The sequence below is a fragment of the Phacochoerus africanus genome, chromosome 1 (assembly GCF_016906955.1).
Source record: "Phacochoerus africanus isolate WHEZ1 chromosome 1, ROS_Pafr_v1, whole genome shotgun sequence".
Taxonomy (NCBI): domain Eukaryota; kingdom Metazoa; phylum Chordata; class Mammalia; order Artiodactyla; family Suidae; genus Phacochoerus; species Phacochoerus africanus.
Window position 1 is genome coordinate 265,584,095 of NC_062544.1, and position 24,274 is coordinate 265,608,368.

General features: G+C 34.4%; 1 protein-coding gene across 3 annotated transcripts in view; it reads left to right on the plus strand.

The window, feature by feature from the left end:
- NCAM2 (neural cell adhesion molecule 2) overlaps positions 1 to 24,274 on the plus strand; it is a 494,205-nt gene that overhangs the window by 292,493 nt on the left and 177,438 nt on the right. For all 3 annotated transcript variants that reach the window (XM_047756284.1, XM_047756302.1, XM_047756292.1), the window contains one exon: positions 3,943 to 4,080. In XM_047756284.1, coding sequence (XP_047612240.1) covers positions 3,943 to 4,080 — 138 coding nt within the window. The remainder of the gene's footprint in view (positions 1 to 3,942; positions 4,081 to 24,274) is intronic.

A 24,274-nucleotide genomic window follows, 5' to 3' on the forward strand; every position in this document is an offset into this window, starting at 1 on the left:
GGATTAAGGGTCTGATATAGCCATGAGCTGTGCTGTAGGTCACAGATGTGACTCGAATCCCGCGTTGCTATGGCTGTGATGTAGGCTGGCGGCTGCAGCTCCTATTTGACTCATGGCTTTGGAACTTCCATATGCTGCAGGTTCGGCCCTAAAAAAGCAAAAGCAAAAACTAACAACCAAAAAAACTCCCTAAATGCATTGAGCTTTTTCTAATGAACTACCCTTTCTGCATCAAAAATCTATGGTTAAAATCGTCTTGCTCAATAAAAAAATGTTATGAAATATACTTCCAGTATAAAAATTCATTCAACAGTTATTGAACATCTAGTATATTTTATCTACTGTGCTAGATGGTGGTGATTCATGGTTAAAGTGATAAACAAGTCCACTGCCTTCAAAATATTAATAATCTAGTGGGAACAATCAATACATAAATCAGTGAAAACAAGGTATTTTGAGGTCTGTGATAAGCAAAGTGCAGTGGTAGGGGGTGATTAAGAAAGAACATCTGTACTAATTAAGACAAAGGAGAGTGTTCACATGTCTGCTGATAGAGGAAAGTGACCTTTAAACATGAAAAGGGATTAGCTAGCTAGAGAGTGGTAGAGACATTTCAAGAGGAGAAAATACCATATGCAATGGCTCAGAAGCAAAATAATTTATTACCTTCCAGAAATTGAAATAAGTTTATTATAACTAGATTATAGGTAAAACTAGAATACTTATGATAACCGATAAACATATCTAGGATTTGGAAATAAAGGACTAATAGTAAAGGAATCTGGAAAAGAAGGTTGAGCCAAGTCAGCATGGCCTAGACATCTCTGTTGCATTTAGAATCTAGCCAAGGTGATGTCACTAAATGGTTTTAATTAAGGTAGTGACATGATCTAATACGTATCAAGAAAGATATAAATGCTTCAGTGAGGAGAGTGAACTGGATGGGCGTCGAGGCAGTGAGAACAGTTTGAGTCTAATGAAGTAATTGCTGAGGGAAACGGAGATTTTGGACTAAGAATGATAAAGGGAGAAGTGATAGGGTATGGGTTTGATTGGATATGAGGGCTAAGGGAGATGGGGAAGTCAAAGATGACTCAAGAAGTTTGCCTTGGGCAAATCATTCAATGTAAAAACCTGTGAGGGCAGAACTAGAGAGTACCATAGACATTTCAGGTGGAGATAGTGAGCTAAATTTTAAACATGTTGAGATTGGAGTATTTAAAACTCTTCCTAAGTACGTACATCTGGTTTACTCTTAAACAATTCCAGAATCACAGGAATCATTTGGTGTGAAGAAAAATTAAGAATCATCAAAATATGGATTGAAAATATAAGAGTAGATGAGGCAAACCATTCAGTGGCTGTGGAATAAGAAGAAAAAGGGATTTAGAAAAATTCCCTCTTAAAGAAGCTTAAAGCAGAAACCTTGTTGAGTATCATCTGATTGCATTTCTTTTTCTTATAGCAATAATGAAAATTTGGATGTCTATAAATCTGAAATAAATAGATTATCTCTAAGAGTTAAATAGTTCTTGTATTTATATTTATGTGGATTAATTGAAGTAGTGCTTTCTTCAAATATTTTTGTAAACATTAATAATGCTTTTTGGATTGATAGTTTGCTAACATCATTTCATGGACTTTACCCATATACTTGGAGTTTTAGAATTATAGTTAAAGGATGACAATAATTTGTTAAGTTGGAAAATGCAATATTACTAAGACTTAGGTATGACTTATTGCATCCTTCTCTAAATTTGAACTTTTATTTCTACAGTTGACCTATAAGCAATACAAAGTTCGGGGTGTTGAACTTGTCAAGCAGGCAAAAATTCAAGCATAATTTATACTTGGTCTTCCTTATCCAAGGTTCCTCCTTATCTGTGGTCCAGTTCTGCATCCTAGGATTCAATCACTTGTAGATTCTATAGCACCATATTTACTAGTGAAAAAAATTCCTGTATAAGTGGATCTGTACAGTTCACACCCATCTTGTTCAAGAGTCCACTGTAATTGCTTCTCATTCTAATTTCTAGCAACACACTTGAATGAATTATTTTCATTTATTTTGAAATACCTTGCATTTTTAGGAGTTTTGAGTTACTTGAGGACTTGTTGTGAGTTATACTTTAAAATTTCTTGAAGATTGTCTTTCTTTCTCTCCAGTCTCTTCTTTGGTGAGAAAATTTACCAAATTTACCAGGGGAAAGCATCTGCATAAATATTTTTGTATCTCTTCATGGGGTGAATCTAAAGAGGAAGTAAATATTTGGGGAAATTTTATATCTCCTGGGCTGCAAATTATGTATCTGTAGCTTTATAATCAGTATTTTCTCTCTGAGGTAGCCTCAGAATCTAGACATTTTCATCCCTTATAACAATCTTACACAACCAATAACCACATGCTTACCTGTTTTAATGGCCTTCTATGGTCTGATAACTTCAGTATTTGTATGTATGTATGTGTGTATTAATTTTCTATTTTTGGATGCCCCGTGGCATATGGAAATTCTCCTGCTAAGGATCAAATCCAAGCCAGAGTTGTGTGTGACCTAAGTCACAGCTGCAGCAATACCAGATCCTAACACGTTGTGACACAGTGGGAATTCTGTGTATGTGTTTAAAACCAAAATTTCTACTTTGATTTAAGAAATTGCTATGATAAATGAACACCAAATATGGATGGCTGAAGGTGATAGCAAAGCAATGTATTTCTTTTTTTTTTTTTCCCCATTTTGTATGAGCAATGTATTTCTCATTCCTGCAAAATCCAGTTGGGTGGCATGGGTAGAGGCAGGATTCTATCCCTGCATCCATTTAGTGATCCAGATTGAGGGAGGCTGGACCATTTTCCCATGAGGACTCTGTGTTTGTCCTTACCTCTCTATTAAGCCAGAGGATAGGGGAAAATTATTAGTGAATATTGGAGCAGTTCCAGAAAGTAGCCTTTAACGGTAGATATCCAGAAATGGGTACCTTCAATTGAAAAGGTTTAAGGAGTCAAGAATGCGTTTCTCTTATTCTTCAATGTATCCAAATATAGTACCTAGCAAATATATGATGTTCAATGATATCTATGGATGAATTAATTAATGATATTTAGGATATTGCATTTATGACGCGTTTCAAAAGAGTACAGGATGTAAGAGCATTCTTTACTTAGTAAGGAAGGAAAAGGTCTTAACATTGCAACACAATTGTAATGATTAAAAACTAAGGGCATACATTATGGAAAACATCATCACGCTGAGATGCTGCTTAGGCTAGCCAGACTGTTTTAAACAATCAGCTAATGCATGCCCTATAACAGCTCATTTTTGTGTATATGGATGTGCATACACTCACACATAAAATGAAACCTTGAAATAAAATTAATGAAGTCTAAACTATTCTTTCCTAATGTGGATTATCTTGCATATTGAAAAAAAATCTTTCAAATATATTTGAGATATGACCAATTTCTATGTCCTCTATGTGACTCGAATATTATATTGTTTAGTTCTTCCTCGGGTTATGTGCAATTATTAATTTAATTATTGTGTGAAGAAGGATATTCAATTAATTTTCTAACCCTTTTCCATACCCAAGTCACTACATATTTGCAGTCAGTATGTCTTCATGTCTGTAATATCTCATCCCTCAGCTTTGTTCTTTCGCGTATCATTTTTGCATTCAAAGTACCAAGGGGAAAATAATAGCCTAACCATTTTATGTAGAAATAAAGTCTTGAATGTATTTTTGAAAAAAGATGTAACACGGCAGTGTGGAGTAGAAAAATTGAAGTCATGAAATTACATTTTACTTTCAAATTTGAATTTGTTTGTTGATGAAAAGTTTGATAGTGTCAGACAAGTGCCATATTTTAACTCATAGCAATTTAGAGCACGCTGGACCCTGCTTTCAATTACTGATATCATTTCCTTCTCTTTGCTTACTTTCCAGATCGGTTTGCTATGTTAGCCAACAATAATCTGCAGATTCTCAACATCAATAAAAGTGATGAAGGTATATACAGGTGTGAAGGAAGAGTAGAGGCTAGAGGAGAAATTGACTTCCGTGATATCATCGTTATTGTCAATGGTAAGCAGAGAATAATTTATACATATTGTTGCATCTCAGCCATGTTTTTATTAAAAGGGCAACCATGTAAACTCAGCATTCACAACTTCTCTAATAAGCCTCCTCTATACCTAGAGGAAATCTCACCTCTTCAACAGCATCAGTTACATTGTACTTCAGCCTCAAGGGCAGTTTCCCTGACTTATTTAACCTAGTCATCCTCGTTTACAAAGAGTCTATAGAGGAGAAGTTGCCCTTTGCTGGCTTTGTAGTTGTTGAAAGAATGCCAAATAAAACATGACAGACCTAGAAATTATCATGCTAGAAGTGGACCTAGAAATTATCATGCTAGAAGTCAGCCATACAATGAGACACCAACATCAAATGCTTTCACTGACATGTGGAATCTGAAAAAAGGACAGACTGAACTTCTTTGCAGAACAGATGCTGACTCACAGACATTGAAAAACTTTTGGTCTCCGGAGGAGACAGTTTGGGGAGTGGGGGGATGTGATTGGGTTGTGGGATGGAAATCCTGTGAAATTGGATTGTGATGATCATTATACAACTACAGATGTGAGAAATTCATTGAATAATAATAATAAAAAAGAACAATACTAGTAAAAAAAAAGATACTAGATTTTACTTTTAAATTACATGAACTACTTGCTTAATCTAATCTAACAGTTTTTGCAGGTTTTCCCAAATTTAATAATTGAATATATTGCTACCATTTGGATCCAATTCGTGGATGCTAACACTAAGCTTATGACCTCAAGATGACATCTCTTTCTGCAAACTTGGATCCTTTTATGATATTTCCTGCCTGGATTAATATGATATTCTATGAAGCCATAAGATAAATTAAGCATATCCAAGTTATCTATACTTTGGTAATCTATTGTATTACCGAAATGACCTTTTTTTTTTTTTTTGTCTTTTTTGCTATTTAGGGCCACACTCCAGCACATGTAGGTTCTCAGGCTAGGGGACCCAAGCGATCTCTGCAACCTATATCATAGCTCACAGCAACGCAGGATCCTTAACCCACTGAGCAAGGCCAGGATCGAACACGCAACCTCATGGTTCCTAGTCGGACCATTGTATTTCCTTTTTTTTTTTTCTCTTTTGTATTTTAAGGGCTGCACCCAACACACCCAAGGCATGTGGAGGTTCACAGGCTAGGGGTCTAATTGGAGCCACAGCAGCTAGCCTGTGCCACAGCAAGGTGGGATCTGAGCCATGATTGCAACCTACACCACGGCTCATAGCAGTGCCAGATCCTTAACCCACTGAGCAAGCACAGGGATTGAACCCACGTCCTCATAGATACTAGCAGGGTTTGTTAACCACTGAGCCACGATGGTAACTCCGCACTTTATTTCTTTACATCTATCAAATATACTCATTTTCTCTGTCATACTCTCCATAAGAATGCTGTCCTTTCTAATTGTTTTCTTAGATTTTTCTTGAATAGCTATGAGTTGTTTACTCTCAATCTCACAATTCCAATTTTCTATCCACCAAGGCTTTCAAACTTTGAAATTGTCAATGTGTCCCATTATCTTCAATACAAAATCAAAACCACTTTTTTATGGCATGGGATGACTTGTGTGATCACCAGCCATCTTCTCCAAGCATTCAGCCATGAGTAACCCATGCTGCAGCCATATGGAAACCTAGTAGTAATACTGTACAGATGTACTTTTTTTTCTGTTTTAAAATAAGTTAGAAATGAAATAACTATAATCACAGGATTCTTTAAGCAGAATGTAACTTTTTTTTCTTTTTGGATTAAGCAAAATATGAATTTAAATAGAAAGCTGTGCATTTTCTATGTGCTAGGGCTGGGGCAGGGAAAAAAATCAGTATCTTTTTCCATATCTTGAGCCCCTCCCACCAGGAGCAATGGCTGCAGTTTCTTGAAGAGACTGAAGAACAGCACAAGGAACATCATATAGATCAAGAATTATTTGATTTTTCCTTTCCTGGAGCAGAGTTAGTTTAACCACAAAGTCCATGCAGAAAGAGAATATTAAATCACTGAGAATTTTTTTCTCTCCTTGTTTAAGTCAATAATTAATTGGTTTTTGTGGAAAATATAATGGAACAGAGCAGTATAAACTAGGCAGGCTGGTAGAAATTGCACTTGTTCATGGGGGAAGAAGCCAAACTGTCAGGTCTTCTGAGAGAAGATTTTTCTGAGAAATTCTTCTGTGTGCAGAGTCTGGTATTTACTAACAGTTCCATAGTCAGTGGAGATTTTTTTCCTTCAAGACAAGAGAAATGCTTTAGTGCATGAAGAATAGGTGCAATTATGGACACAAGTACTATGTATCTATATCTAAATAGCTATATCTATTTTCCTATCTATAGCTATAGACAACTCTAATATCTTTCTCTAATATATAAAATAAACAAAGGTAACTTACAGTGGCTATTTAGTTTCTTAGTTATTATCAATTGTCCATGTTGTTTTGTTTCCAAAAGAATTTAAGGTAGGAAATATATGTGCATTTTATCATGGGCAAGGCCTTGTGCTCAGTATGCTGTTATGAAAATGGGAGTATAATATTTCTTAACACACGTAAAGTTTTTTTAAAAAAGAAATAAATTTATACCAAGTAGATATATACACTTACTATATGTTATATATATGTATGTAAAATTATGCATATATTTGGAAAACATTAAAAATATTCGAGTCTGATATTAAAAAGGAAATGCCATCTGGCAGACGTAGAATATTAAGCTTTTATTATCCATCCTTCTTTTGTAATTTCTACTCTAATACATTTGTAGCATGTGCTAATCTACTTCCACACTGGATCATCTATGAGTGTTTAAATGTGATTACATTTACTTCCAAGGAAGGATTATTTGGGTATGAATGTGCTCAATTAACGAAGTTTGAATCTACAAGTCCATCATGGTCTGCATTCACACTAAAATATTTACTTCCATATTTATACTTACTATTTCAAGGTTCTTAAGGGGCTAAACTCTGGAATGTGTTCTTTTATGCAACTCGTAGCCATCAAATATTTAATGCCCTGTTGTGACTGAAGCTAACTGGCCTTCCTCAAAGCAAAGAAGCCTCTTTCCACGTCCCACTTTTCCTCCAACTGTACATCCTAAGCAACTACACATCCTAATCTGACCTTCTTTACTTGAACACTGCTTTATCTCCAGTTCAGCTTATTAGTCACATTTCCCTGGTATGGTCACAAACTCTCACACCTTAGCATTGCTAACCAATTTTCTTCAAAATAGCAGTGTTCGCAAAATCAACCATTGATTTATTCCCCTTCTGGATGATGCAGTTGGACCCTGTCAAGGGGATGCATTGACTAATGCCACCAGACACGTGTGCTTTTTTTCTCACATTTTGGCTTTACTTTGGTCAGAAAAATCATTCTGCTACAGCCTTATTGACTCTTGCCCTGCTTACCAGCACTTTTTAAGTCTTGAACTCTCTCTAAAAGTAGCCTTTGTTATTTCTCTCTTACAAAACCTCTTGAAGATGGCTTAATGAAAACTCTGAGGTTGTAAAAGTTGACCTTAGTTTTAAAAAATAAAATAATTTTATTTTTAGCAAAATAAAATCACTGCTTTTATTCACATGATCTTATTTTACTTCAAGTACAATATTTAACTTATATACTTTTCTCCCCCTTTTTATAGTGCACCCCTCTCTCTTATTTGCTACTACTGTTTAGTCTTACTAATGTGGACTTTATCTTGGACCTCTTTCAACTCCTTCCACCTCAAAGTGTATTGAAGTCCCAATCAAATATTCCAGTCAACTGTTTCTTCACATTCTCTGTTTTCTTGCCAAATCCCGGCTCTGAAAGAAGCTATTCTCCTTTGTCTATTGTTTGCTTTTTGAAGCTTTTCCCTCACATTTCCTTTCTTCCAATACATAGTCTATTTTTTCAGCAATTACTTGAAAGATACCCTTGTTAGTTTCCTCTATAGCATCAGTGATACTAAATGTTAAGGATCTCTTTTTCTTAACTCCCTCTATGACTTTCCTTCGATATTTCTCAATGCCTTGTATAATTTTTACACAAATATCTATCTCCGCCCCCCTTAACGGGTTATGCATCACTGCTCATTACCACTTGAAATGCAGTGTTTCCAGTGGGAGGATTATGTATCCCCACCAATTGGAGATGTGATTTCCTCTGGCCATTGGCATATAAGAAAACATAATATATACTATGGGTGAAATCAAGCTTCAAGAAGAATCACATGTTACTTCTCTTGTGCTTTGCTGCTGCCATGAAGCCTGTATGATCCTAAGACAGACTTCTTTCCCTTGAGCATCAGGGCGATGACACATGGACCAGAGTCTCAGTTGATCTGCAGGTGCAAACACATAACATAAATAAGAAGTAAAACCCTTTTTTAAGCCCTGAAATTTTGTTTTTTCTTTTTGTCGTTGTCTTTTTAGGGCCATACCTGCGGCATATGGAGGTTCCCAGTCTAGGGGTCGAATAGGAGCTATTGCTGCTGGGCTACGCCAGAGCCACAGCAACGCTGGATTCAAGCCATGTCTGTGACCTACCCCACAGCTCATGGCAACGCCAGATCCTTAACCCACTGAGCGAGGCCAGGGATCAAACCCGCAACCTCAAGGCTCTTAGTCGGATTCGTGTCTGCTGTGCCACAGTGGGAACTCCTAAGCCCTGAAATTTTACGGTCATTTATTATCACAGAAAAGAAGACAAATGCCAGAACAGTGGCTTTTTCCTTCTTAAGCAATTTAAATACTGTCTGACTTAGGAGTATGTCTGAAATTACTTCCACGACTGTGCCTCAGACATCTTAGAATTCCACTTTCCTCTGATGGTGATCATTTCTTATAGAGTTTTTCTTACCTTATCAGTATATTGGGAATTCAACTAAAGATTTTTGACAGAGTTTCAATATTATTTTATATCACACATATATTTATTCAATAAGTAGGTGAGAAGTGCTGGCTGTATTTTTCACACTGTGTTATGCTCAGAATACTAACAGGCCTAATAGAGCACTCTTTCCCTCAAAAGACTTATAGTTTTATCTCAAGTAACTTACAATAATCAACTTTACTAAAATCCCTTATTGTTTATGGAATAGCTGAGTACAAAAGCATGTAATTAATAAGTGTGATTTTTATAGATATTCACAGTCTATTTTATAATAAAAAGGAGCACCTAATGTGGCTGAAGAAGAGACTTGGTATTTGGGATAAATCTATTGATTAAAAACTATGATTTGTAGAATAAAGAAAAGGGAAATATATTGCAGACAGAGAGATGGAACAGCATCTGCAGAAGCAAAAAGAGTTTAGGATATGAAAAAAGATCCAGTAATTTAACTCCTACTGGAATATGATATTTTCAGAGGGAGTGATGGTTGTATTTGTTGGTTTAGGAATTACATGAGATGCAGCTGCAAAGCAGGAGGGGCTGGCTCGTGGAGAACTATGGACTTATTTCTGGGAGACAAAGACGAGCTATCATTGAGGAGCATGGTACCTAGAGAGAGAAGGATAGAAGCAAGGAGTGGGAACAAGTTCAAGTCAGAGATAAATAAGGCCACTGCTAATAGGCAAAGAAATGAAGAAGAAGGTATATAATCAGGTAGTGTTTGAAAGAAAGCCATGATGTTTACAAGTGTGTCACATAGGCAAGAGCAATCAGGGAGTAATTTCTAATGTGGGTTCTAGGCTTCCAGTATTGTAAATGCAAGTAAAAGTGACCAATAAGAAGGGAAGTGAAATGTATCTGGCAAATTGGGCAATTCTGAGGGTACGAGAGGCATTAGGGTGAACAATATCATTTGCATGGCCTAGGTAACACCTAGAGTGCAATGACTTAAAGAATAAATGTCCATATACATTCACTGAAGAAGAAAGGTATTGTAGGTACAGCACTTATTACCTCAGCTTGTGGAAAACATTATAAAGTTGAGTTAAGGACTAGAGGAAGTAACTGGCACATTAGTACATTTGTAAGGAAACGTTAACTTGGACATAAAGAGGATGTGTTTTATGCTGAACCTGGAAAAAATGAATCAAAATGGATGAGGATGTGGATTAATTTACAGGTGTGTCTGATTGATAATTCGAGAGAATTATTGCCACACAACTTCAATATTCAATTTCCAATCACTGTCTTCTCTCAACTACCAATATTGAGGTACTTCAGATATTTCTCCAGTATTTTTCCACATATTTATATGTGTTTCTACTGGTTGTTTACTGGTCTTCCAAATGCCTAAACTTTTATTTTCATTAACCTCTCAGTGGCTGCCTTTCTTTTATTATTATATCTTATTTCATTTTTATTATATATTTTTTGAATTTGCTGGCCACCTTTTTCCATACATTTTGAACTCCTTTTGTCAGATATACTACAAACATACACACATACCCACATACACATTTGTACACAAATTATGAGTATGTTCTTTAAAACATTAAAGATGAAAATTACTTCTCTTGTTTTAAGCCATACCTAGCCTCCCACCATCAGATTCTTAGCCCTTTCTTAAATAAAATGCTCACCAAAACTACTCGGAAAGTGATGAAAGACCTGAAAATAACTTTTAAATTTAAAATATAGCCAACAGAGGGTTATTTTTATAAAATGTTCTTTTAAGGTGTAATGATTCATAATTTTCTGAATCTTTTGTAAATTCGTGAAGAATGATTTGCTAACTGCTGGTTCAAACTTGGGATAATGGAAGCAGGAACAATTGAGAGTGAATGAAAAACACATAGTAGTATAATTTTAAAGCAATTGTGTCCTTAGTCTTCCTTCGAACATTAAAATCAACAGTGATGACAATGACCAGAGACATTTGTGCAAGTAGTTATCTGAATGTATAGTGCACTTTGTTACTGCAGTGACCCTCAGGCAGTGATTTTGTATTCCTAGCTATTTCTAGCTATTTCTTAAAGTTAAGAAAATTAGGAAAAATATTTTCATAAAAAATGAAAAGTCAGAATTTTTCTCCTTAACTTTTATGGAATATTATATGATGCAAAACATATCTAAAAGCATAGAAGACATAAAATTAGCTTCTTGAATATCAATAACATAATTGAATCAACCATGCAGAGATATAGTTTAAGTCAGTTTGGTTACAGCAAATTATGAGGGAATTTGTAATTTACTACACAACGAATTGTAATTTACTACTACCCTTTCACTAAAGGGTCAATAAGTAAGCATTTATTAACCACAACATTTTCTAATTTTATTAAATATTTTTTCTTCTGAATTATCCCATTAGATTTTAAAGATTAGCAGTCTGGGAATATAAGGAATATATATATATATATACACACACATACACACACATACATATATATATGAGAGTATAAAGAATATATATATTATATATATATGTATAAAATATATATATTCTCCTTAATACTTATGCAACCATTATTTTGGCAATTTTCCAGTGATAGAAAATTAGATAGATTGATGGATCACCTGCAAAGATCTAGGCACACCTTTGTCTTTCTCCTCAACATAATTAATTGGTGTAAATAATTAATATAGTTTGTTACCTTTTCTTCAACATGTATTTCTCTTCTACCCAGAAATTCCTAAGTATATTTAAAGGGGAATATTGCCATATTTTAAAGGCTATAGAGATGTATGTTTTTATTTTATAACATATTATTTTCAAATTCTGATTTAAAAAGGAGACAATTTTCTCATTGTTTGAATCAGAGCCCCAGTCTGAATTTATCTGTCTCCTAGATTGCACTCCCCTCTTGGTCATATAGGTACCGTTCTTTGTATTAATGCAAATACATTTTTAAATACAGTATAATTTTTTTCTTTATGCAGACATAGTCAGTTTTACTAGGATGAAAGAGTGAAAATTTTCTATCTAAACTGTCCTCTCTGTCTCTGTCTTTGTCTTTTAACCTGACTGATTTCCAGTTGCCTAAAAGACTTTTTAGTTCAAGCATCATTTCTATCAAACCGTTTCAATTTCACCTGCCTTATTACATGAGGTCCCCTCCTCCATGATATTTCGTAACTCTGGTTTCATCTCTATAAAATTCTCTCAAGTTCAGATGTTGAAAATGACTCACCAGATTCCACGGAGTATGCTCACGTACAGGTTTTATTTTAAAGAAAAATATATGGTGTAGCAAGAGTAAAGGAAGGCAAGCATGCATCAGGCTGTCAAGAGAAAATACTATGTGCAAGATTTCCAAGGGCCTTTCCCACACAAGACTGTTGCTGGGTCTTCTGCTTGAACCACCAAGGTATGAGTGAGGAATCTCAAAGAGGCTCTCAGTAATTAAGAGCTTATGTTATCTTAAGTAATCAAAGCAGGTTTAACAAATTGGTTAATGCAGATGCAAACTATCAGCGCAGAAAACGCCTGGGAGATTGCTAGGGGGAGTTTCTGGTTCATCGTAAATTCCAAAGTCTTTATTTGGCTGAAAGTTTTTGACAGACATCCAAGAATCCCCAGAGATATTTTAGAACTTTTCTAGCAGAGCTATAAAACATCTCCATCTATAAAACATCTATAGATCTATAGAGCTATAAAATATTTCCGTCTGTGCCCCTTTCACACTGACTTGAAATTATACATCGATGTGTGAAATTATCTCACAGGCTAGACCATTAATGATTCAAGAACAAAGGTAATATTGTATAGACTCAAGGAATATCTTAGTTTTGTATATAGAAGACAGTCTATGACTTTTGGAATGATTTCTTCAGTTTTTAATAAAACAAAACCAAACAAAACAAAGCCACCAAATTGTTTTCCAAAATGGTTGTATTATTTTACATTTCCATTCAGTGTATAGGGATTCCACTTGCTCCACATCCTTATTAAGGCCTTGATATGGTCAGACATTTATGTTTAGACTTCTAATAAAGGCTTAGGGGGTTCAACGGAAGATTAATTTCCATTTCTCTAATGGCTATGGATGTTGAGTATCTTTTCAAATCCTTGTTTACTCTTTTATCTTCTTTTTTTTTGGCTAAGTCTTTTTTCAAATCTCTCTCTTTTTTTTTAACTGACTCCTTATTACTGAGATTTTGAAATTACATATTTTTATGTACAATTTTACATACAATTCCTTCATCATATAGGTGCTTTGGAAATATTTTCACCCAATTTGTGACTTGTCTTTTCATTATTTTCACACTGACTTTTAAGGAGCAAAATTTATTTTGATGAAGTCCAATTTTCTTTATCCTTCCCTCCCTTCCTCTTCCTTCCTTTCCCTTCCTTCCTTCCTTCCCTCCTTCTTTCAATCATGCCAGTGTATGTAAAATCTAAGGAATCATTGTCTAACCTACATGTGGTTGGCCCGCCTTATCTGCAGATGTGAAACCTGTTGATAGGGAGGGGTGGCCTGTATTTGCTGTTACTGCAGAAGTCATTTTATGTAAGGGACTTAATCGTCCTTGGATTTTGGTTGTCTTGTGGGGTGGTATGTGCTCCTGGAACCACTGCCCCCCCACAACCCCCATGATGCACATAAGGAGGGACCACTATACAGTAAGATTTTCCTAATCTTTTAGAAGTTTTATAATTTTTGGCTTTACATTTATATCTATGAGCCCTTTAGATTTAATGCATCATTGGTTGAGAGGCTTTACTTTATTAGCTGATTTGCCTTTGTATGATTCAAAATAAATTAATAATATACATATTTCAGGACTTTATTCAGTTCCACCGATCTGGTTGTCCATACCAATATCAAACTGTCTTGATTTCTGTAGCTTTATAATAAATTGGAATAAAATATTTTGTTAAGTCATCCAGCTTCGCTCTTCTTTTTATAAAAGGGTAGTCTCATAATAAAATATTCTATGGTCTTTTCATTTCCATATTAACTTTAGAGCCAACCTATCAGTTTTCACATGCATACTTGTGTGCCTGCTCACACATACACAGCCATAATTCCATGAAGAGTAGGTCTATATTTTGGTATTCTTTAGTTTCTGTCATCAGAATACTGAAGTCTTGTGAGGAACCATAAGTCTTTCTTCAAATTTATTTCTAAAAATTGTATTTGTATATGTATTTTGATGTTATTGTAAACCACATTATTTTTAAATTTTAATTTCTAATTTTTGTCGCTTGTTTTTCACAGTCTTTGTATATTTACATTATATTCTGAAACATGAAATTTACTTATTAGTTATGGTAGCTTATGTTATTAGAGTCTGTGGGATTCTCTACATACATAATAACCAGTGAATTAGACAGTTTTACTTCTTCCTTTTTAATCTAGATGTCTGCCTTTTTTCCACTCCCCGCCTTACTATACTGACTAGAAGATCCAGTAAAATGTTGAATAAATGTGATACTAGTGACCACCCTTGCCTTGACCCTAATCTTTGGGGAGGCAAATATTTATTCTTTTAATCATGTATGTTATTTTCTGTAGGCTTTTTGGAGATGTTCTTTATTGGGGACTTTATCAAATAGTCTTTTCCTAGATTAGTAAAGAAATCTTAAGAATCAATTTTGGATTTTTCGAATACTTCTCTTCAAATCTGCTGAGATTATAATGTGATTTACCTTTGTTAACCAATTGATTTACTGGAATGTATTATCTAATTGTTTAATGTTAACCAACCTTTTATTCCTATTTGGCTATGATGTCTTATTCTTTAATATATTGTTGGATTTAATTTCCTAAAATTTTGAGAAATTTTGCATCTGTGTAGTGGTCTGCAGCTTTTTTCTTTTATTTTGCCTTTGTCTGATATTGGTATCTAAGTGTTAATGCCCACATTGAATGAGATGAACATAACTCCCTTTTTTATATTGGGAAATGTAGTGCTTAGTTTTGGATTTTTTTTTTTAATATTTAGTAGAATTCATCATTATAACTGAGTCTAGAGTGTACATTGTGAGAAGATTTTAAAGGACTATTTCAGTCTTTTAATAGTCTTTAAATAGATGGCAGAAAGTCATCTATTTCTTACATGAAATTGCGAGTTTAAAACTTGAAATTAATATGTACATTTCATCTGTGTTGCTGACTTTGTTGGCATAAAATTATTTACAACATTTCCTTCTAATCCTGCTAATACCTTGGAATGCTAATACCTTATCATGTTGATTTTCTCACTTCCAGTTTGAGTAATGTGTATTCCTCCTGTCTCTGTTTCTCTCACTCTCACTCTCTCATTCTCCTACTCTCTCTTGCCCTCTTGGTCTGTTAGGTTTTTGCTGTCCTTTACTCCCTATTTTCTGATCAGTGTGGCCAGAGTTTTATCATTTATATTGGTCTTTCAAAGAAACAGATTCATTGTCATTATTTATTTTATCAGAGTATAGTTGATTTACAGTGTTGTGTCAATTTCTGATGTTCAGTATAGTGACCCAGTCACTATGTGTGTCTGTCTATCTATCCATTCTTTTTCTCATATTATCTTACATCATGGTCTATCTCAAGAGACTGGATATAGTTACCTGCACCATACAGTAGGGCCTCATTGCTTATCCTTTCTAAATATAATAGTTTGTACCTACCAACCCCAAAATCCCTATCCATCCCATTCCTTCCCCATCCCCTTGGCAACTGCAAATCTTTTTTCTATGTCTGTGAGCCTGTTTCTGTTTTGTAGATAGATTCATTTGTGCCATATTTTAGATTCCACATGTAATATCATATGGTACTTGCCTTTCTCTTTCTGACTTACTGCACTTAATTCGAGAGTTTCCAGTTGTGTCCATGTTGCTACAAATGGCATTATTTTGTCCTTTTTATGGCTGAGTAGTATTCCATTGTATATATGTACCACATCTTATTCCATTCAGCTGTCAATGGACATTTACATTGTTTCCATGTCTTGGCTATTGTGAATAGTGCTGCTATAAACATAGGGGTGCATGAATCTTTTTCAATGAAAGTTTTGTCCAGATATATGACCAGGAGTGGAATTGCTAGGTCATATTTTGGTTCTATATTTAGTTTTCTGAGGTACCTACATACTGTTTTCCATAGTGGTTGTACCAATTTACACTCCAACCAAGAGTGTAGGAAGGTGCCCTTTTCTCCACACCCTTTCCAGCATTTATCATTTGTAGACTTGTTAATGATGGTCATTCTGATTGGTGTGAAATGGTTCCTCATTGTAATTTTGATTAGCATTTCTCTAATAATTAGTAATGTTGAGCATTTTTTCATGTGCCTCCTGGCAATCTGCATGTCTTCTTTGGAAAAATATTAGGAAATCCACATGTCTTCTTTGGAAAAATATATTAAAAGAATTATATACCATGATCAAATGGGATTCATCCCAAGGATGCAAGGATTCTTCAGTGTCTGCAAATCAATCAGTGTGATACACCACATCAGCAAACTGAAAAATTAAAACCATATGATCATCTCAATAGATGCCAATAAAGCTTTTAACAAAATTCAACACCCATTTCTTTTTTTTTTTTTGTCTTTTTGCTATTTCTTGGGCCGCTCCCGCGGCATATGGAGGTTCCCAGGCTAGGGGTCGAACCAGAGCTGTAGCCACCAGCCTACGCCAGAGCCACAGCAACGCGGGATCCGAGCCACATCTGCAACCTACACCACAGCTCAAGGCAACGCCGGATCGTTAACCCACTGAGCAAGGGCAGGGACCGAACCCACAACCTCATGGTTCCTAGTTGGATTCGTTAACCACTGCGCCATGACGGGAACTCCAAACACCCATTTCTGATAAAAATTCTCCAAAAAGTCAGCATAGAGGGAATCTACCTCATATAATAAAAGCCATATATGACAAACCCACAACTAACATCATTTTTTTTTTTTTGTCTTTTTAGGGCTGCACCAGTAGCATATGGAAGTTCCCAGGCTATGGGTTGAATCCGAGCTGTAGCTGCTGGCCTCTGCCACAGCCACAGGAACACTGGATCCAAGCAGCATCTGCAACCTATACTACAGCTCACAGCAATGCCAATCCTTAACCCACTGTGCCAGGCCAGGTACCAAACCTGCATCCTCATGGATACTGGTTGGGTTCATTACCGCTGAGCCATGATGGGAACTCCTAACCCAGCTTTCTTTAAGTAGGTATTTGCATGGTATATATTTTGCCTCCATTTTAACTTAATCTAATTGTTTCTCAAGGACAGTGTATCATTGGGTATTTTTGTTTTTATGTATTAATTTTAATAGTTCGTACCTTTTTATTGGAATGTTCACGCAATTTACATTAAAGAACTTATTGGTTTAGTTGGATTTACATTTTGCTATTTGTTTCCTGTTTTTTCTTATTGATTTGTTGTTCTCTTTTTCTTCTATTTCTGCCTTACTTAGATTTGAGAGGTTTTTTGTTGGTTTGTTTTGTTTTTTTGTCTTTTTAGGGCTGCTCTCGCAGCATATAGATGTTCCTAGGGTCGAAATGGAGCTGCAGTTTCTGGCCTTCACCATAGCCACTACAACATGGGATCTAAACTGAGTTTGCCATCTACACCACAGCTCATAACCTGGCCAGATTCTTAACCCACGGAGTGAGGCCAGGGATCAAATCCATATCCTCATGGATACTAGTTGGGTTCATTAACCACTGAGCCACAACAGGAACTCTGAGAGTATTTTTAATAAAACAATTGATTTTCCATTTTAGCGCATTAATTAAATTCATTGTTAGATTATTTTAGTAGTTGATTTTCACAATCATATTTCAAGTGATTATACTATTTCACATATTGAATAACAATACTCTATTCCATTCTTTGTGCTGTTGTCATCAAATATTTTATTTCCATATAAATTATAAGCCCTGCATTAGTTTTCCATTTCTATTGTAATAAATTACCACAAATTTGGTGGCTTGAAATATACAAACATAACACAAATATATTATTTCCCAGTTTCTATAGGTCAGAAATCTAAGTAGTCTCAGCTGGAATCTGCTCAGGGTATTATAAAAATATAATAATGTTATAATTAATTTTATAATTTTTAGAAAATCAAGGTGTTGGCGAGATTGTGTTCCTTGCTGTAGGCTCTGGGGAAGAAGTTCTTCTAATATAACTTAGGTTATTGGAAGAACTCTTCCTCTTCCACTGTAGAATGGGAGTCCTGTTTCCTTGCTGGTTATCATGTGGATGAGTGGATGAGGCTGCACTTAGCTTTCAGAGGCCTCTGGACTTCTTTCAACAACAGTGCCTTAAATTCTTCTCAGTCTTTGAATATTTCTGACTTTTCCCTCTGCTGCATTTCCTGACTTCTTAAGTTGGAGTTGCCTGTTTTTAAGGGCTCACTGATTGCATTATACAGAATACTTTTCCATTTCACTGTCTATGATCTTAATTACATCTGCAAATTCCCCTTTGCTATCTATGCAGCTTAATGTGTTCATAGATGGCTGTGCTGAGGGCCTTGACATCCTTGCAGTGGATGGGGGCATTATTTTCTTTACCATATCTTCACACTGTATGGTTTTTTTTTTGTTTTTCTGCTTTAAATTTTCAATTAGCTCTTGATATGACTTAATTAATAAAGAAAACAAGGCTTTTGTAGCTATCCACATGGTATTTCCATGGCTCTTCATTTCTTTTGTATATCCAGATTTCCACCTGGTATTGGTTCCCAAATGACTGAATAACTTCCTTTAGCATTTCTTACAGTGCAGATCTTCTGGGGATGACTAACCTCACCTACTATAGTCTGAGAAAGTCTTTGTTTCTCCTTCATATTTGAAATGAATGTTTGCTAACTGTAGAATTCTAAGTTGACAATTTTTTTTCTTTCAGTCCCTTAAAAATCCTGAGCCATTATTTTTTGCCCTGAATTATTTCAGGTGAAAAGTCTATTCTCATTCTTAAAATGTGCTGTATACATAAAGTGTACCACTCACTTTGTCCTCCCAGATTCTTCAGTATTCTTTATAACTTGTTTTAAGCAATTTGGATACATATACCTTGGTGTAATTTTCTTCATTATTCTCGTACTTGGATTTTGTTGGCAAACTCAAATTATAATTTTCACCAAATTTCATATTGTTTCAGTTATTAGTTCTTCAAATATTGTTTTCTGCCATACATTCCTTTAGGACTCCATTTTCACATATATGAAGCCACTTGAACCTATTCCACGTTCTCCAATGTTATTTTCTTTTAGTTTTTTTTTTTTTCAACTTGTATTAATTTTTGGATAGTCTCTGTTCACTAACCTTTTTTCTTCTGCAATGTTTAATCTACTATTAATCCTAGCTCATGTATTTCTGATTTCTAACACTGTATTTTTAATATGCACAAATTTTGTTTTTAAAATATATTCTAAGTCTCTAAACATGATAATTTTTTCTATAAATTTTTAAACATATGGAATGCAGTTATAATAACTACTTGAAAGCTTTTGTCTTATTTTATCATCCATGTCATTTCTGGGTCAATTTTGGTTGATTGTATCCCCCCACAATTATTTTCACATTTCCTGCTTCTTTGCATAGTTAGTAATTTTAAATTGGATGCCAGATGTTGGATCTTCACATCTTTAATGTACTGAATATTTTTGTATTCCTTTAAATATTTTAGATCTTTGTCCAGGAATCCAGATAAGTTATTCGGAAATAGTTTAATTCTTTCAGTTCATGCCTTTACGGTTTGTTAGCTGGGATCAAAATAGTCCAGAGCTTATTTTGCTTCACTTATGAGATAGAATCTTTCGGAATACTATATAATATGCATTATGAGTTTTTAAAATGATCGTTATTATGGATCATGGGAATAGAAAATGTCCTTTGCTCCATTTGAACATTAGAAAATATTTCCTCTAATTTGGGTAGTTCTTACCCTGGCTTCAATAATTTCCTCTCTTGGACACACTCATCTGTACTCATGTGGCCCTCAAGGGAACTCACCGCAGATTTCAGGAAGTCCTCATTGTGCACCCTTGTACTGTCTGGCACTCTACCCTGTGAGTTACAGCCACCTTTGCTTCCCTGGACTATCAGTCCTGCCTCCTCAACTCAGGGAGACTTTTAGAAATCAACTGGGCTTTTCCTCCCTATACAATGGTTTACAAACCTTTCATATTTCAGGGATCACTGTTGATTTATTTCATTGACCTATTGATAATATCTCGAAAACTGTTCCTTTATACAATGTGTCTGACTTTTTAGTTGTTTTAGGTGGTAGGATAAATCAAGTAGCTATTTCTATTTCTTGCATGAAATTATTGTTATATATATATATATCATGTAGTAAACAATATTACATATAGTATTCTGAGGTTTTGAATAATTTATTATGCTGATATGTTTTGATTAATGTGATGTTGCTTACTTATACGCAAATCCTGACCCCAAAATATTTCCGACTATCATTCTTTACCAAATTTAAATAATTTCTGATCTTTGTAATACATTTATGTCTAAATTTTTCTTTATGCCTATTTTGCCCACACATTTTGTTTTGCAATTAAATTCATTTATTTTTTAATCAATTAATTAATCACATTCCAGTTTTGACACTGGGTTATTGACAGCAGGGTATTACAAGGTTACCTTGAAAGAACTAAAGCAATGAACTAAAATATGGCCAATGTCCTAGATGTCTTAGAAACATCAATATAGACTCAGTGGAATCTGCAATTCATGGTAGATAAAAACAGGCATCAAGAAGCAAAAGGATTTTCAAAATACATGGCTCAGATCAGAGCAGTGAGTTAAAGGCAGTAAATTTGATGAACTGAAGTAGAAAAAGACATTTTTTGAACATGAATCAAGACTCCCTCAGATAGGGAAATTTTGGAGATTTTTCTGCCTTAGAACTATGAGCATCTGGCGTCACTAGGAATTGTGCACTGTTTTAGTGTATCAGCTGAATGAATCTGATGCATAGCTATTATAAAACAATATAATTTTTTGAATAAACTTCATAGGATATATATATTGAGTTTGAATAAGTTTATTTTTAAATTAGCATACAGTAAAAGCCACTTTTAAAAATTTTACTGGACAGTTCTATGAATTTCAATTTATGCATATATTCCTATAACCACTACTGTAATCAGTATACAGAATTGTTTCATAACGCTGGAATATTCTTTTATGTTTTTCCTTTATAGTCCATCTTCCTGAAACCTCTATGTCATTAACAACCACCACTCCTTTTCCTGCCACTATAGTTTTGTCTTTTCAAGAATGTCTTATAGATGGAATCATCTAACATGTAACATTTTGAGAATGTCTTAATATAAATTTTGGAAAATTTGACCATTTATGTTAATTTGACAAGTACATGAATAGAGTATATCTCTCCATTTATGTATGTGTTCTTTTATTAAACTTCTTCAACTGGCTTTTTGTAGTTTTCAGCTTTCAAATACCATATGTGAGTTTTGTTTGATTAATATTTATCATTATCATTTTGGAGCTATTGATATTTTTTAAAAACTTTGGTTTGGAATTTCCCATTGTGGCGCAGTGGTTAACGAATCCAACTGGGAACCATGAAGTTGCAGGTTCAATCCCTGGCCTCACTCAGTGGGTTAAGGATCTGGCATTGCTGTGAGCTGTGGTGTGGGTTGCAGACGCAGCTCCAATCTCCAGTTGCTGTGGCTCTGGCAGAGACTGGTGGCTATCGCTCCCATTGGATGCCTAGCCTGGGAACCTCCATATACCACAGGTGTGGCCCTAGAAAAGCAAAAAAAAAAAAAAAGTTTTGGTTTCAGTTGTTTTTTGCAAGTATGTATATAGAAATATGATTTTTCTTATATTCTGTGACTATGTTGCATACATTTTTATAGGTCATCTTTGTAGATTCTTGTGTTTTCAATGAAGAAAGCAATACATCTACAAATTGCATCATACTTATTTCTTCTTTTCCAGTTGTATGCTGTTTAGTCTTATGTCTTGCTTAGTACTATGTGGCCTTCTAGTGTGATGCTAAATAGAAGTGTTTGGTGGGGCCTTCCTTACTTATTCGCAGTGTTAGAAATAAAGTATTCATTCTTTTACCTGAATTTTGCCTGTTAGCTAGAAGATTTAGACAAGATATCTTTTATCAAGTTAAAGAAGTCTTTTGCTAAGAATTTTATCCTTAATGGATGTTGAGTTTTGTCAAATGCTTTTTAAGCATCAATTCACATTATTGAATAATTTTTCTTCTTTAAATTGTTAATAAGTTGGATTATATTAATTGATCTTTCAGTATTGTGCCAGTTTTACAATTCACAGAATAATCCTCACTTGATGGTAATATTTTTTTGAAATATGTATTGCTGGATTTTATTTTCTAAATTTTCATTGAATATATTTATGCTTATTTAAATGAGAGATACTAGTTTGTAGTTTTCTTCTCCTGTACAGTCTATGACCAGTTAAGTAATCATTGTAATGCTGGGACCTTAAACTAAGTCAAGACATATTCCCTTTTTGCATTTTTTAAAGAGATTGTTTAGAAATTATATTTTTTCTTTTTAGTAAAGTTCACTAGATAAACCGTCTGGTTCTAGAGATTTTTTTTTTTTTTTCTGAAAGCTTTTAAGGACATATTCCTTTAACAGTTACAAAACTATTTGAGTTACTTGTTTCATATTGAGTCACTTTCAGAGGTTTGTGATTTTTAAGGAATTTTTCCATCTCTTCAACAATTGTCGAATTTGTATGTCAGTTTGTATTATTCTTTTTAAAAAATCCTTTTACCGTATGTGGAATCTGCAGTGAAATCCCTTCTTGATTCGTGATATTGGCAATCTGCTATCTCTTTTTATACTGGTGAGTTTTACTAGATTTTATTAATTATATTGATCTTTTAAAAAAAATCTTTGTTGGTTTCTCTGAATTTGTGGTTTGTTTCTGTTGTTTTGTTTTGGTTTGTTTTTGTTTTGTTTTCTGTTTTCTATTTCATTGATATATGTTCGTATTTGTAGTATTTTTTCCTTCTGCTTGATAAGGATTTGGGTTTTTTATACTCTTTTTCTAGTTTCTCAGCTTTGAGGTCACAATGAGTAATTGTGAATCCATCTGATTCTTGTTTCCACTCTGTCAGTTTTTGTTCTATATGTTTTGAAGCTTCTTTGTGAGGTGAATGTATATGTAAGATTATCATTTTCTTTTTGGGTAAATTGATTCTTTTATCATTATGTAATGCTCCCCTTTATGTCTTGTAATTTTATTTGCTCTGAAATCTTTCTTTGATATTAACATAGCCAATCCAGCTTTCTTTGGATTAGTGTTTGCATGATGTATATTTATCCATTATTTTATTTTTATACTTTTTTTTTTCTTTTTAGGGCCCCACCTGAAGCATATGGAAGTCCCCAGGCTAGGGGGTCGAACCAGAGCTGCAGCTTCCAGCCTATGCCACAGTTACAGCAATGCCAGATCCAAGCAACATCTTTGGCCTACCGCAGCTTGCAGCAACCCAGATTCTTAACCCATTAAATGAAGTCAGGAATCGAACCTGCATCCTCATGGATACTAGTCAGATTCTTAACTACTTAGCCACAACAGGAACTCCCCATTCTTTTATTTTTAATCTATCTATATTTTTTATATGTTAAGTAGCTTTCTTGTAGAGAACATATAGTTGAAATAGTTATTTTTATTCATTCTGAGAGTATATATGTTTTTAATTCATGAGATTAGACCATTTACACTAAATTTAGATCACCAATTTTTGTTTTGATTTGTTTTCACTTTGTTCTATTTTCTATCCTTCTATTTCCCTTTCTTGCCTTCTTCTGGGATAAATGAATATATTTTTTTGGTGTTCTATTTTACCTACTGTGTTTCTGACTGTACAGTTGTCTGCATTTTTTAAGATTGTGAATATGATGTGCCTATTTAAATTAGGACTGGTATTTTACCATTTTCATTAGACTGTAGAAACTGTAGCACCATATAGCCCCTAATATCCTTCTCGTTTTGATGTCTTAGTTGTCTTCTATGTTATATGTCTACAGTTATTGAAAACCCCATAGGCAGTGTTAAATATGTTATGTCAATTATTAAATATATTTTAAAGAACTCAAAAGGAGAATAGTCTATAATATTTACCCAGATACTTAACATTTCTCTTGCTCTTTCTTTGTCCCTGAAGTTTGATGTTTTTTCTGATAAAATTTCTCTCTTGCGTGAGTTTCTCCTTTGAAGAGATTCCTTTAGCTATTCTTTTACATCAGGTTTACTTGCTGAAATTGTATTATTTTTTCTTTATCTGATAATGATAAGGTCTTTACCTTCATTTCTGAATGATATTTTTG